Here is a 12,642-nt window from a genome sequence, read left to right as displayed (position 1 = left end):
ATACTGAACCAGCCGTAAAATGTCGTCCGGTAAAGGAAACACGGGGCCCAGGGCATTTTATCGAGGATTCTACCCGACTTTCCAAGACAGATCATTCCAGCCTTAGACCGAGTCCTCCGGGGACCAATAAAGAAGGCATCATCTGGAACTCATTCTGTGAGTCATTCAAAGAGTGTAAGAAAGGCCCATCTCACTCACAAATGTAATGGACGACCCTCAACAAAATACAAGCAGACCTGAAAACGCTTGTAAAAAAGTTAAAAGGGCGTGGGTCAGCCAGGGGCCTTGACAGGCCGGCGCGGTGTCAGGACAATTCAGAGAGGTGGTCTTGGAAGGGGGCCAGCAGGGCTAAGTCGGGGGGGCCTGGGCTGGACAGGAGGAGTGGATACCACCTCGAGGCCTGCCGGGGAGGTCCCCGAACCACGGTGGAGAGGGTCATTCCCATGCTGGGAGGAGCAGGGGCCTTCCGTGAAGGGCCCGGGTGCACCAGCACAAAGCGCCTCGGACAGGGGTCTTCACCAACAGAAGTTGATGGGCTCCGCATCCTGGAGACCAGAGTCCAAGACTGAGAGGCCAGCGGGGCTGGTTCCTTCTGAGGCTGAGGGAGAACGTGCTCCAGGCCTCTGTCCTTGGCCCGCGGATGGCTGCCTTCCCCTGTGGCACTGCCGTGTGCCTGTCTGTGTCCGTATTTCCCCTCCTTCTAGGGACACAGTCCTATTGGATCAGGGCCCACGCTCGCGGCCTCATCTGGACTTGATCACCTCTATAACGACCCTCCCTCCAAAGAAGATCACATTCTGAGGTCCTGGGGGCTGGGACTTCAACATTGGAATTTTAGGAGGACACAGTTCAACCTATAACATGGAAGTAACCCCAAACGGAGGGAGCCGGGGAAATCAATATCCCAATGTCACTCTCCTCCCTCCTCTGACCCGCCGCCGGGGCTCCCCAGTGTCCTCAAAAACCCAGTGGGCACAGGAGCCATGCGGTCCGTGGGGATCAGCCTCCTGGGCGGAGAAGGCAGGGAGCGGACCGCAATCTGGAGGGGCAGCTGGAAGATGCCGGGCTCGCTCCAGGCAGGCAAGGCTGGCTCGGCGCCACACGGTGGACAATCTCTCATCGGGAGCCGCCTCTTTAACGGACCCACATGCAACACCCACAGGGGAGAAGAGGCAGGGGGCCATGGGGGGCCAGAGCAGGGGCAGTATGAGAGAGAACATTCTAGAAGCAGTGGAAACAGCATGAGCAAGGGCACAGAGTGGCCAGAGTGGCCAAAGCACAGGGTGGGGGGCAGGGTGGGGCAGAAACGGGCTGGAGGTAGGTGGGGTCCCACCCCAGGGATTGGGGGAGGCTTCGAGGTGGGGGGGTAGTGACCTGGAGAAAGTCCTGGCCTGTCACCTCAGAGAGAGGCGGGAAGATCTGGTCCGAGGTGGGGGCTGTGGAGGTGACCAGAGAGAAGGAGGCTCTGGGGGTCCAGGAGGAGCAGAAGAGGTGGGTGGAGACTGTGCGGAGGACCCCCACCCTCTGGGCAGCTCTGAGGAGGGTCCCCTTCCCAGAGCGGGATGGGTGGGTGTGGGTCTGGATGCACCGAATGTGGGGCCACATCAGGCCTCTCCCTGAGACCAGGGCTCCCAGGTCCCCGAGGCACCGCTGCTGGGCACGGGGCGGGGGGGGGGGGGGGCTGTCTACAGCACCTCTCTGCCCGCCCCCACACACCCAGGCCTCTCTTCCTGGCCGCACAGGTCATCACATGTCCAGCCTGCTGAAGCCCCATCAGGGACCCCTGGGGCACACCCAGTATCTCACTGTAGCCCGCAGCAACTCCCCGCCCCCCATCCCTGCCTTCCCTAGTCTCCGGCCACACTTCCTTATTTTGATTCAGAGAAACCCCACCCTGCTGCCTCAGGGCCTTTGCAGCTGCCGCTCCCTCTGCCCAGAACCCCGGGCTCTTCCAGGCATCTCTGATTCCTTCCCCCAGGTGTCCTGGCCAGCTGGCTGCAGCAGCATGGCTCCAGGAGGTACATCCCAGTAGCGGCCCACCGCCCTCCACTCCCCTGACATCCGGGACTGCTGGTTTCTTCGAGGAGTCTCCGGCCTTCCTCCCTAAACAGCGCTAAGGGACAGCTGTAGTCAGGGCACCTTCTCGAAGCAAAATGAGGACCAGTGGGTATTTCCAAATAACCTGTCTTAAGTCCTTCCTGTTCCATGTGCTGCTTGACTCGGACCCTGCCCTGGGACAACCAGGGTGTGTGTGCTCCAGCCCCAGCTGCCTGGGGGTGGCCCGAGGTGGGTAGGCTCGGAGAGGGTCGACTAGGTGCCATGCCCTGACCCCCTGGGCCTTGGGGCCAGACCCTCCCTGCGGGGCTGTAGGCTCCCTTCTCCACTGAGAAAGGGAAGATGGGGAGCTGGCCGCAGGGACCCGCCGGCCCCAAGCCATACCACCTACAAAACGTGGGCCGGGCTCCTGGCCCAGGGGAAGGCTGAGAGGGGTGGGGTGCAGAGGCGCGGGCCGTGTGGGCCGGGTTCTTGGAAGCATCTTTATTGTTATGAGTCTGGGAACCATGCGGAGGCAGGATGCCCAACCCAGAGGTGTGGGCTGTCTCAGGAGGGAGCCGCAGGCCGCTTAGGGGGCCATATCCGGTCTTTGATCCAGTCCACGTACTTGGCCACACGCGTGTAGACACCAGGTTTATTAAGCCTCCCACAGCCGTCGCCCCAACTGATGATGCCATACAGGTAGGCCACGCCGTTCTTCTCACAGGCCAGGGGCCCGCCCGAGTCCCCCTGCGGCAGGGCTGCTGGTCAGAGCCAGGCGCTGGCTCAGCTCCTCAGCAGTTGCAAAACCCCCACCACCCACTCCTGCTCCGCCTCCCTCACCCCAACTCCAAAAACGTCCCCAAAGGGTCTCAGATGTCCCCTTTGGTGAGGACTCCCCAGGAGCTCCCAACGCAGACTTCCTGACAGCCTGGGGGACAGATAACAAAGGTACTTCCAAGTAAAGGAGCTGTCCCACCTTCCCCTGGCCCCCTGGAAACAAAGTCTCCTCATTCCCCGGCTGCTGTGACAGCGTCTGACCAGTCATTCCAGTTCCTAAAGCTCCATGACCAGGAACGTGCTCCTCAATCTGGCTCCCCAACCCACCCACCAGCGCGCACCCTGTGGTGGTCCCTGTGTTCTGGGCTAATCTCCCCACTTGAAATAATAGCCCCCCCGGGCAAACTCCTATTCACCCTTCAAAACAAGTGCAAATGCCCCCTCCTCCAGAAAGCCAGCCTTGACTTCCCCCAAAAGTGCTTGCTGTATTCATGTGGTCCAGTGTCAAACCCCCCTTGCCACTTCTGAGTTGTGTGACCTGGGAAGAGGGATGGGACCTCTCTGGGCCTCAGTTTCCCCACCTATAAAATGGGAAGTAAAGCAGCTCCTCCATCTCAGGATTCACCGGCAGCCTAAACAAGATGGTGCTTGTGGAGCCCCTGATGAACGCTAGCTCTTGGGACCGGCTGCTAGATTGAACCCACTTGGAAGAACTCTAGCTGTAAAGGGCTTTGGCCTTTGGTGTCACGTGACAGCCCCACCCTTGGCTGGACGTGTCCAGGCTTTGAGACCCCGCACGTCCCTGGGCCTCGGTCTCCCCTGCTGGGAGGGCTTTGCGCAGTGGCCAGGCCAGCCTCCGGAAGAGGTGGGTGCCCATCCCGGGGGTACTCTCTGTCCTGGCTCCCCGCTGGCTCTGCGGGTCACGGTCCCTCTCAGCTCTGAGCTGGGGGGGCAGGCAGTCTTGGGATTTGGGGCTCAGCCCCGGCTCACCTGGCAGGCGTCGGACTTGCAGTCGAAGTAGCCGGCACACAGCATGTTGGGGCTGATGTCGGCCCCATACACCTCCGGGCTGCTGCACTTGTGGTCTGCGACCAGAGGGACCAGTGCCTCCCGCAGGGAGCTGGAGTAGCCACTGCCGTCTGTGGACAGGGTGCTCTCAGGCTGGGCGAGGCTCCCTGCGGCTGGCCATGGCTCCCCTGGGCACGATGCCCCCACCCCCACTCACTCTCGTCCTGGTGGCCCCAGCCTGCAATCTGGCACTTGTGTCCAGCGGGGAAGGGGCTGCTGGGCTCAGGCAGGCAGATAGGCTGGACGAACTGGGAGCGGACGGCACAGCGGTCCCCCTTCTTCTTCAGCCGGATCAAGACTGGCCAAGAGAGAGAGACCAGAGGTCAGCCTGGGGCGGGGGGGGTCCATGCAGGGGCAGAGGGGCTGTGGCCTGGGAGACCCGCGCGGAGCAGGAGGGCTGGCCCAGGGCTCGGCAAGGCTAGCCAGCCGGGTCTTGCTCCCGCCAGGCCAAGGCCACTCTGCCATATACCAGGTTTCCTTGCTGCCCTCCCCTCCCCCTCTCCCTTCCCCACTCTCTCTCCTTTCCTGCCCCATCCCTCTCTTCCCCTCTCCCCAGGTCGGCCTGGCGCCTACCCCCTGCCTCTCTCCGGGCTCTGGCCTGGGGTGTGCAAGGCACACACGCATCCCTGGCCCTGTCGCGCCTCAACATGTCCCAAGCCTTACCCAGGTCATGGTCACTGGGGTTGAACACTGAGTACATGGGGTACGGGATATACTTCTCGATGCCAAACGTCTGTGTTACGTCCGTTGTTTGGTTGAAGAAGTGTTGGCCTAGGACCACTAAGACGCTCTCCCTGCGGGGGCTGTGCAAGGCGGCTACGACCCAGGCCCTCCCCACAGGCCCCGCCCCCGCCCCGCCCCTCGGGCCCCGCCCCTCCGCACGGGCCCCTCCCTTCGGGCCCCGCCTCCTCAGACCCCTCCCCTCGGGCCCCGCCCCTCGGGCTCTCCCCCCACAGGCCCCGCCCCTCGGGAGCCTCCCCACCACCGGCTGTGGCTCAAGCATCCAGGCGATAACCCCAGAAGGGCGATGCTGGGCAGGTCCCCTGCAGCCCTGGGGAGAGGCCTGAGCAGGGGGCAGGGGAGTGGTGGGCTATGGCCACACAGGATCTTGGGCAGTGCCATCTCTAATGCATCCCCTTTGGTAACTCTGGGGGCTTCATGCAGGCGGGGTCCAGGCCGATTGAGGCCTGAGTGGGTGGAGACCCCAGCCCTGCCTGGAGGCCCTGATGCAGCTCCTATCTAGCCTGGGCTCCCCAGATACAGCCCCTCCGCTCCTGCTGGGCACAGGCCCTGGGCCCCCACGGTCGGCCCCTCTGTCCCCACCCTGGGCCTCTGTTTTTGCAGCTCCTGGTGAAGGGGTTAACTCCCGCCCTGGCTTGGCCCTGCTTCACTGGACGCCAGCTCCAGGCCACTGTACGACCTCGGTCCCTGGCCCTCCCAGGTCTTAGGCCCTTCTGGAAAATGGGCTCCCACGCCATGGGCAGCCAGCCAGCTCAGCACACAGCGGGGCTTGGTGCCTGGCCTTGGGACAGGGTCAGCAACCCAAGTCCAGGGCCGGAGGGGCGATTCGTGGGTCTCGTCCAGGTGGGCTCTCAGGGGGATGGCCAGTGAACCCAGGGCTTGAAACACTCAGGCCTCCAGGGACGGAGGAGGGCCGGGTTAGCAGAAAGGCTGTCTGGGTGTGCGGCAGGGCAGGGCGGTCTGCCCATCAGCTCTGAGCCCCTGGTTCTGTCCTTTGCCACTTCTGCTCCTTTGCCAAAGGAGCACATCCCTCCTGGGGGGCCCCCTGGGAGTCCCCGTGCTCACCTCCAGCACCGCAGCCTCATCCCCCAGCCCCGCCCTGGATGTGAGGAGTGGGTGCCGGCTCCCCTCCCCCATCCTCTTAAACCCCTCCCCAATCTTATTCCGTCCTGGGGAGGCCTCGAAGGTGCTATTTCCCAGGCCCAGCGGGGAGCCTGCTACAGGTCACAGCTCCGCACAGGCAGGCCTTGGCCCACTGCCCCCCACCCATGCTGCAGTCCCTGGGTGACCAATGGAGGCTCAAGGCCAGACTCAGGCTGCCAAACCCCCAGCCCCTGACCCCTGGGATGCCACTGCCAGGCACATCCTCTCCCACTGGACCCCCCGGGGGAGCCTCCCAGGCTGGACCCCCAGATGGGGAACCTTGTTCCCATCACAGCGGGTGGAGGCAGAGAGGGGCTGGCCTTCCCTGCTCTGAGTCGGCTGGCTCCTCTGGGTGTGTGGTGGTGGGTCTCGCATCCCAGACCCCCACTCCCTCAGCTGCCAGCCCAAGCCTGCCTGCCCACAGAAGGCTCAGCTCGCAGAGTGGGTGGGGCCTCGGGAGTCCCTGCTGCGGGGGGACCCCCCCTGTGCAGTCTGGGGTCCGGGAGGGGCGGGATCTTCTCAGACGAGGGCCTGCCCATTACCCCCCCTTCACCCCCCACCCCCAGCGCAGGACTGCCCCCGAAGGACTGGGCAGTGACCCAGGGCAGGGGTGGGGCTGGTCTCCGCAGCTTCCAGGCCCAGCACCAGGCTGAACACTGAGGTGTCCCCCCGGGGTCAGTGGGGCCACGGGAAAACAAGGGACCAAAGATGGGGCTTGAATGGGTAGTGGGGACGGGTGGGGGCCCAGTGTGTGAGGACAGGCCGGTGGGGCATGAGTGAGTGGGTGGGGGAGAGATGGAGGGTGGCAGATGGTGGGCACGAAGATGTGGAATGGATGGTGGGTCCGTGGCCAGGTGGATGGGCTGAAACAGGCAGGGCGGGCGGGCGCGGACAGAGCCACTCACCTGTTGGAGAAGCAGTGGGCCGCGGACACCACCCAGCAGGTGTGGACAAGACTCCCCGCACAGAAGTTGTTCCCGATGTAGATGGCGGCCAGCCAGGGGTGGGAGCCGGGCAGGGAAGACGAGCCGCCGATGATGCGCGGCCGGAGGAAGGTTCTTTTCTTGTGCCTCTTGCCACAGGCCTGGCGTCCCCCTGGGGCGGGCTCAGCCTGCCTCAGCAGGACCGCAGTGGGCAGGGGCGGAATTCTGGCGAGGGATTCTGGGAGCACACGTCAGCGGGTCACACCCCGGGCTCCTTCTGCGCGGCCCCGCCCAGGGTGGTCCTGGCTGCTATGTCCTCGCCCACCTCCCGCCCCAACCCCAGGCAGCTCGGCGGGAAAAGGGCCGGAGCTCAGTCCCCTCTGCCCTCACAGGCACACCATCTACTCTTGGAGCCTCAGTTTCCTCTTCTGTACGATGGGGAGAACAAGACCAAATCGATCACAAGGCTTCGTGGGAAGCAAAGGGGGGGTGGCACGCCGGGCAGGGGTTCCTGTCCCTCCCAGAGCCCAGGCCGGTCAGGTGGCCCCGGGGGGCACAGGGGCCGGAGGGCAGGCTGGCTTCCTGGAGCTGCCCACTCCCAGGGTCTGATCCAGGGTAACCACTATTCACCCCTAACTGGCACTTTCCTATCTCTGGGAGCCATCAGCTCGGCTCAAGCTGGGTGGGAGCCACCCAGAGGTCTTGTAATCGGCTAGCCTGCTCTGACCCCGGGGTGCCCGCCCATCGCATGGCCTCGGGTGAGCCCTGCTCCGGGGAGCCTCAGTTTCCCCCTCTCTCAGAGGGAGCAATGGTCCTCCAAGGAGGGGAGGTCGCAGGGGAAACGGCTGTGACCCCCGTGGGAGTGGGGCCAGGCTGCCCCTTGCTGCACAGTCGCGCACCACAGGCCACCAGGCGGCAGTACTCCCAGGAGAGTGCGCTGTCCTTCACCACGTAGCACCAGGGCCTCTCGTCCTTGTCTGGGTTCCTGGGGCGCATGGAGAGGCGCGTGGGCCAGGGCCGGGGGGGACATGGGAGAACCCTGCAGGTTGGGGCTCCTGGCACCCCCGCCCCCTCCCAGCGGCGTTTGGCTGACTCCGCAGATGGACACCGTGGCCTGGGGCCCCGTGGGCCTGACCTCTGGCCCCAGGACAGACCCTGCCCACCCTGGATGAGGTGGCCTGGGGCAGGCCAGGCCTGTGCTGACCGGCAGTAGGCGTGGGGGCCCAGGCCGAGCAGGGCCGCGGCGCCCACCGAGTCCACGTGCAGCTCCTGGTAGAGCAGGTCCGAGTCCCAGGCCAGGCAGCTGAGGCCCGAGGTTGCCGTGCTGGCCACGCCTCGGTACTCGGTGCCGTTCCCCACGAAGCAGCGCTGGGTAGGCACTGTGGGCAGCACGGTGTGTGGTGAGCCTGGGCCCAAGGCTGCGTCCACTTTGACGCCGGCCCCAGGGCGCAGGGCCAGGAGGCCGACCCACTCACCGATGTTGCAGAGCCGCCCAGCGTGGCCCAGGGGGCAGGAGCATACAGTGGTCCCAGTGGCCACGATGAGGTGGCAGGTGCCCCCGTTCAGGCACGGGCTGCTCAGGCAAGCTGGGGGGGAGGGCTCAGAAGCTAGGCCTCAGGCCTTGAGGATGCCAGCCGCGTGAGGGCGGGGTCGGGGCCGGTCCACCGGGGGCCTGGGGCTGGGGGACCCCGGGCCAGCCCCTCCCCCGGCCATGGCGTACCTGTGTGGCGGGTGCCCTCGCAGCGGATCTGGCCCCCGGCACACTCACACTGTTCCACTTGGCCCTGGCTCACTCGGGCCCAGCGGTCGCCCACCTCCAGGTGTTCGTAGCGCGTCTCATCGAAGCATTTTTCTGGGGGGGGTCACAGAGCACCCTCATACTGCTGCCCTTGGGCAGGCACCCCCCCCAACCCATCTTCCCAGGACCTGGCCCTGCATACCTGTGCCACAGTTCTTGCCTGTGAAAGCCATGGGGCAGGTGCAGTGGTAAGACTCGGGGTCCTGGGCGTTGGAGCATAAGCCCCCGTTGAGGCACGGGCTGGAGGCACAGGGATCCGGGGCAGCTGGGGACACACAGGAAGAGTAGGGGGCAGGTGTGAGAGAATCCGGCCCGTCAGCATGTCTCCCCCAGACCCTGTCTGCTTGCCAAGGCCCGCAGTGCCTCCATCGGGCCTGCTGCCTTCAAGCTGCCCCTCGGGATTCCTTGGGGTGCAGCAGGCCTTCCCTGTTGTCCCAGCACTCAGACCCCGGGTAAGCAGGCCTCTGGCTCTGTACCAGGACCCTGGAAGCCCAGCCCCCCATCAGGCAGCACAGTCCGCTCTGTGCCCTGTGACCCTTGTAGGTAGGGCTGTCAGCACCCATGCCCCACCCAGACCCTACGGGCCCTCATCTCTCCCCGGGGCTCCGTCTGTGCAGCCATGGGGCCCAGCCTGACCGCCAGGGGGCGCACTGGTCCCAGCAATGACCAAGGCAGCCCTGTGGCTCCAGGAGAGGGCAGGGTCCTGCCTGGGAGGGGCTCCACCCCCCCCCACACTCCTGCAGGCCCCCTGGGCTGATGATTCCTCTGTCCCTTCCCAGGTCCCCAGGGCTGCAGTGGGGTCAACCCCAAGGTTCCCTCTTGCACTCCAGGCAGGACCCTCCATCCCAGGTCAGCTCTGTCCCCTTGGCTCCCACCCCCATCAGCAGGTTGACCCTAGCAGCCCCGTAGACTCACCCCACCCCCAGCCTGGACCCAGCAACCCCCCAGCAAACCCCCTTCCCCCCCTCCGCCAGCACCCACCTGGGTCCTCCCTGGGCACCGAGACCTGTGCACAGTAGCCCCAGGCCCTGTCGCGGTCATAGTTGTGAGTGGTGGCACACCTGGGGGTGAGGAGACAGGTGGGTCCCAGCCCCGAGACCTGCCCCCCAGCCCGCCTCTGGCCGGGCACCCGCCGAACGCTCCGGATCTCTGCCCTGGCCACACCCAGGCCTTCCTTCCCGGCTGTTTACGGGGCTCAGGCTGGAGGAGGGAGGGTGGAGGGCAGGAGGGTGTCCAAAGTGGACAATGGGCTGCGGGGACCTGGAGGAGGGAGGCTGGCGGTCTGTGCTTGCCGGCCTCGGCCCCAGCCCGGGACCCACCACTTCCTGTGGGCGCTTCCCTCCGAAGTGCACGAGTGGAGCATGCGGCCGCCGTAGCGAAAGGGAAACCTGCAGGGCCGCCCGTCCTCTGTGAGCACTGCAGGGGGAGGGGAGGGCGTCAGGGGGCTCCACATCGCACACCCCGCTCCCCAGCAGCCACCTGCCATCCTCCCGACCCTCCCGCCCAGGTGTAGCCCGCCGCCTCCAGGAAGCCCTCCTGACCCACCTGGGCCCCCAGGGCTGCTGCTGGAGGGAGCTGCCCTGGGCAGGGGGGTGAGCCCCCTACCACGGGGTCCCTGTGCCTCTGGAGCACTCGTGGCTGGGGTCCCAGGGGTCACCGAGGTTACAGGGATCGTGGGGGTCCCAGGGGTCACTGTGGCGTTAGGTTCTGGGGGTTCTGTAAGGTTCTAGGAGGAGCCAAGAGGGCTGTGATGGGGTGGCCCCCTCACACTCAGGCTGCGCTGGCTGGCTGGTCGCCATCCCCAGTTCCCATGCTGGGGCCCTCAGGTCTTAGAGTGGAAACCAAGGGGACCCTGGCCACTGGTTGTCCCCATCCCCTCCCGCCGAGCCCACAGGCTCAGCCAGGGCGGGCTTGGCGTCTGCCCAGGCTGGGGCACCCCTGCCTTCCAGCCTCAGATCCTGGAGATCTGTTCTGGCAGATGGACGAGAGCAGCCGTGAGGCCCTCAGAGGTCCCTCTGCCCCCCCAGACAATGGGACCCAAAAGCGGCCCAAAGAGAGGGGAGTGGCCCTCAGATCCCCAGGCCTCCTGTCCCCCAGGCCAGCCCAGCACGCCCACCTCGCCCGCTGAAGGCCGGAAAGCCAGCTGGCAGCACGCTGGGCCCCTCACCCACTCCCCGGCCCTCCCCGGCCCCAGGACCCAGAGTGGGCACAGGGACCCCGTGGTCACAGCGCCCTGGGGTCAGTGCTCACCCTGCCAGCCTGGGGCTGAGCCCCACAAGGCACCCCCAGCAGCAGCAGCAGCCGCAGCAGCAGGAGCAGGGCCATTCCCGGCGGGGGGCAAAGCCTGGGACCCCAGGCCCCGCGCCCTGTGGCTCCTCCTGGGCTGGCCTGAGGGGCAGCCGGAAACACAGCAACCAGGCAGGTGGGGTCAAGGCCACCTGGAAATGATTAACCCTGGCTGCCTCCAATGCCGGGCCCACATGGCCCCCGTATCTGCTGCCCAGCTCACCCCACCCGGTCGAGCCGTCCCCTCTGGCATCTGCCACACTGGTCCTGCAACGGACAGTGTCCTCGGGTCTCAGCTTGGAAGCCTCCTCCAGGAAGTCTTGCAGGACACACAGCCACTGGGGGCTCAGACTCCTGCCCCCGGCTTCCAGCCCCCACCTCTCCACGGGGCTGGACACTGTTTGTGAGCTCTCGGTAACCAGAGTGGCTGTGAGTGGTGCACCTCCCAGGCCTGGGGGTGGGTGCTAGCCCTGCAGCCAGCAAGAGGCCAGGCATGGGGTGTGTGTGTGTCTGTGTGTGTGTGTGTGTGTGTGTGTGTGTGCGCGCGCGCACACGCGTACCGGGCTGGGCGTGACAAACACTGACCCCAGGAGGGGGACCCTCGTGGGGGTAGAGCTGGGGAGGGGGGCAGCACCAGAGCCCTAGCTGCAGGGTGCCCAGGAATGTGCCCTCCCCCTTGGGAGGACCCCCTTGGACACCACCTCCAGGAAGCCTTCCCACCCCTGGACTCCCTCAGCCCTGGGCTTCCCCTCTCACAGCTTGGATGACATGTGCTGTCCCCACCTCTGGCCAGGGCTGCCCACACCCCATCCTGAGCCCTTGCTGGTCCCCAGAATAGCCTCAGACAGGCCCCCGGGCCCACCAAGGGCCACAGAGACCTGGCTTGGGGTCGTGCCCAGGTCTGCATGCCCCTTGCTCTCTCCATCTGGGACCTGGGGTGGGAGCACCGCCCCTTGGACACAACTGCAGCAGGTCCACGGCCATGGACCCCAGAACGCGTGCCTGGGGGCCGCGGGCAGAGCTGCCAGGAGAACCTCTTCAGCAATTTCTGATCACGGGTACCCCGTGAGTCAGCTTGGCTGCCCCCAGGGGGCAAAGGCGAGGGCTGGCCCTCACTTTGGTCCAGGGATCAGCCTGGCACTGCAGCCACCTCACTGTGCACCCCCAAACCACTCTCTCTGGGCCCCCGTTTTGTCATCTGTGCAAAAGGACGGAGAGTAGAAACTGAGGGGGCACCCAGTTTGGCAGTGGGTGTAGCGTTCGGGGGCACAAGCATCAGGTGCAGGTGGGGGAGCATGGTGGGTGTGGCGACGTGACGGGTGCCGGGCACAGTGGGTGGTGGGCCCCCCTCCCTCCGACACCTCCCAAGGACCCTCCCAGAGCACTGCTCCCTAGAAGACTCCAGAACCACCCCAGTAGTCTTGCCGAGGACTTGCAGGTTGGGCCCTTCCCAGCAACTTGTGGAGAGAGGGGTGCGGGGTCCCTGGGTGCTCAGCTGCTCCATGTTGGGGTTCCACCAAGGCGACTGGAACGGTGGCCGACTGGACCTGCTTCAGCCAACAGCCCACTGCAGCCCTGTCCCCCAGTTAGCCCGCCACGCGCCCTCCTGACGAGGCTCCTCCGGCCGCCTCCTGGGCCTGACACCACCCAGGCCCTCAGTGAGGGCCCCTCCACGGACGGATGGATGGACGCGGAAGGGTGTCACAGCACCCTCTAAACGAGGCCAAGCGCGGGGCCTGCGGCACCCCAGAGCCCAGGCAGCAGAGCACAGGGCGCAGCGTGGCTCGGGGGTCGACCCCCAGGGCCCTGCACTGACTCGTCGGGCAGGCGGGAAGCCGACGTGACCGCTTCCTCTCCCCCTCCAGGGCA

At 65.9% G+C, this 12,642-nt stretch overlaps 1 protein-coding gene across 1 annotated transcript; it reads right to left on the bottom strand.

Annotated features, from left to right (window-relative positions):
• Positions 1–2,500: 2,500 nt before the first annotated feature.
• Positions 2,501–10,875, bottom strand: HGFAC (HGF activator). Its single transcript, XM_073891359.1, has 14 exons — positions 10,738–10,875; positions 10,033–10,213; positions 9,807–9,903; positions 9,469–9,548; positions 8,630–8,752; positions 8,410–8,541; positions 8,165–8,275; positions 7,894–8,068; positions 7,589–7,674; positions 6,672–6,927; positions 4,546–4,685; positions 4,040–4,180; positions 3,805–3,953; positions 2,501–2,784 (listed from the first exon to the last, which is right to left on the bottom strand). Exons 1-14 carry the CDS (start codon positions 10,810–10,812, stop codon positions 2,602–2,604), a joined length of 1,929 nt encoding a protein of 642 aa, XP_073747460.1. The 5' UTR covers positions 10,813–10,875; the 3' UTR covers positions 2,501–2,601.
• Between the last annotated feature and the right edge of the window lie 1,767 nt (positions 10,876–12,642).

Source organism: Callorhinus ursinus, unplaced genomic scaffold (assembly GCF_003265705.2).
Source record: "Callorhinus ursinus isolate GAN/ISIS: 27379988/994484 unplaced genomic scaffold, GSC_fseal_2.0 scaffold4, whole genome shotgun sequence".
Taxonomy (NCBI): Eukaryota; Metazoa; Chordata; class Mammalia; order Carnivora; family Otariidae; genus Callorhinus; species Callorhinus ursinus.
The sequence above is the reverse complement of the archived record's forward strand: the minus strand, read 5'-3'. Positions and strand labels throughout refer to the sequence as shown.

Excerpts from the sequence above, each read along its gene's own strand:
- HGFAC (XM_073891359.1), bottom strand. The coding sequence starts at position 10,812 with ATGGCCCTGCTCCTGCTGCTGCGGCTGCTGCTGCTGCTGGGGGTGCCT. Across the intron at positions 8,753-9,468 it reads GGTGCCCAGGGAGGACCCAG|CTGCCCCGGATCCCTGTGCC; the intron begins GTGGGTGCTGGC and ends GTGTGTCCCCAG. Across the intron at positions 3,954-4,039 it reads CTGGGGCCACCAGGACGAGA|ACGGCAGTGGCTACTCCAGC; the intron begins GTGAGTGGGGGT and ends CCCTGTCCACAG.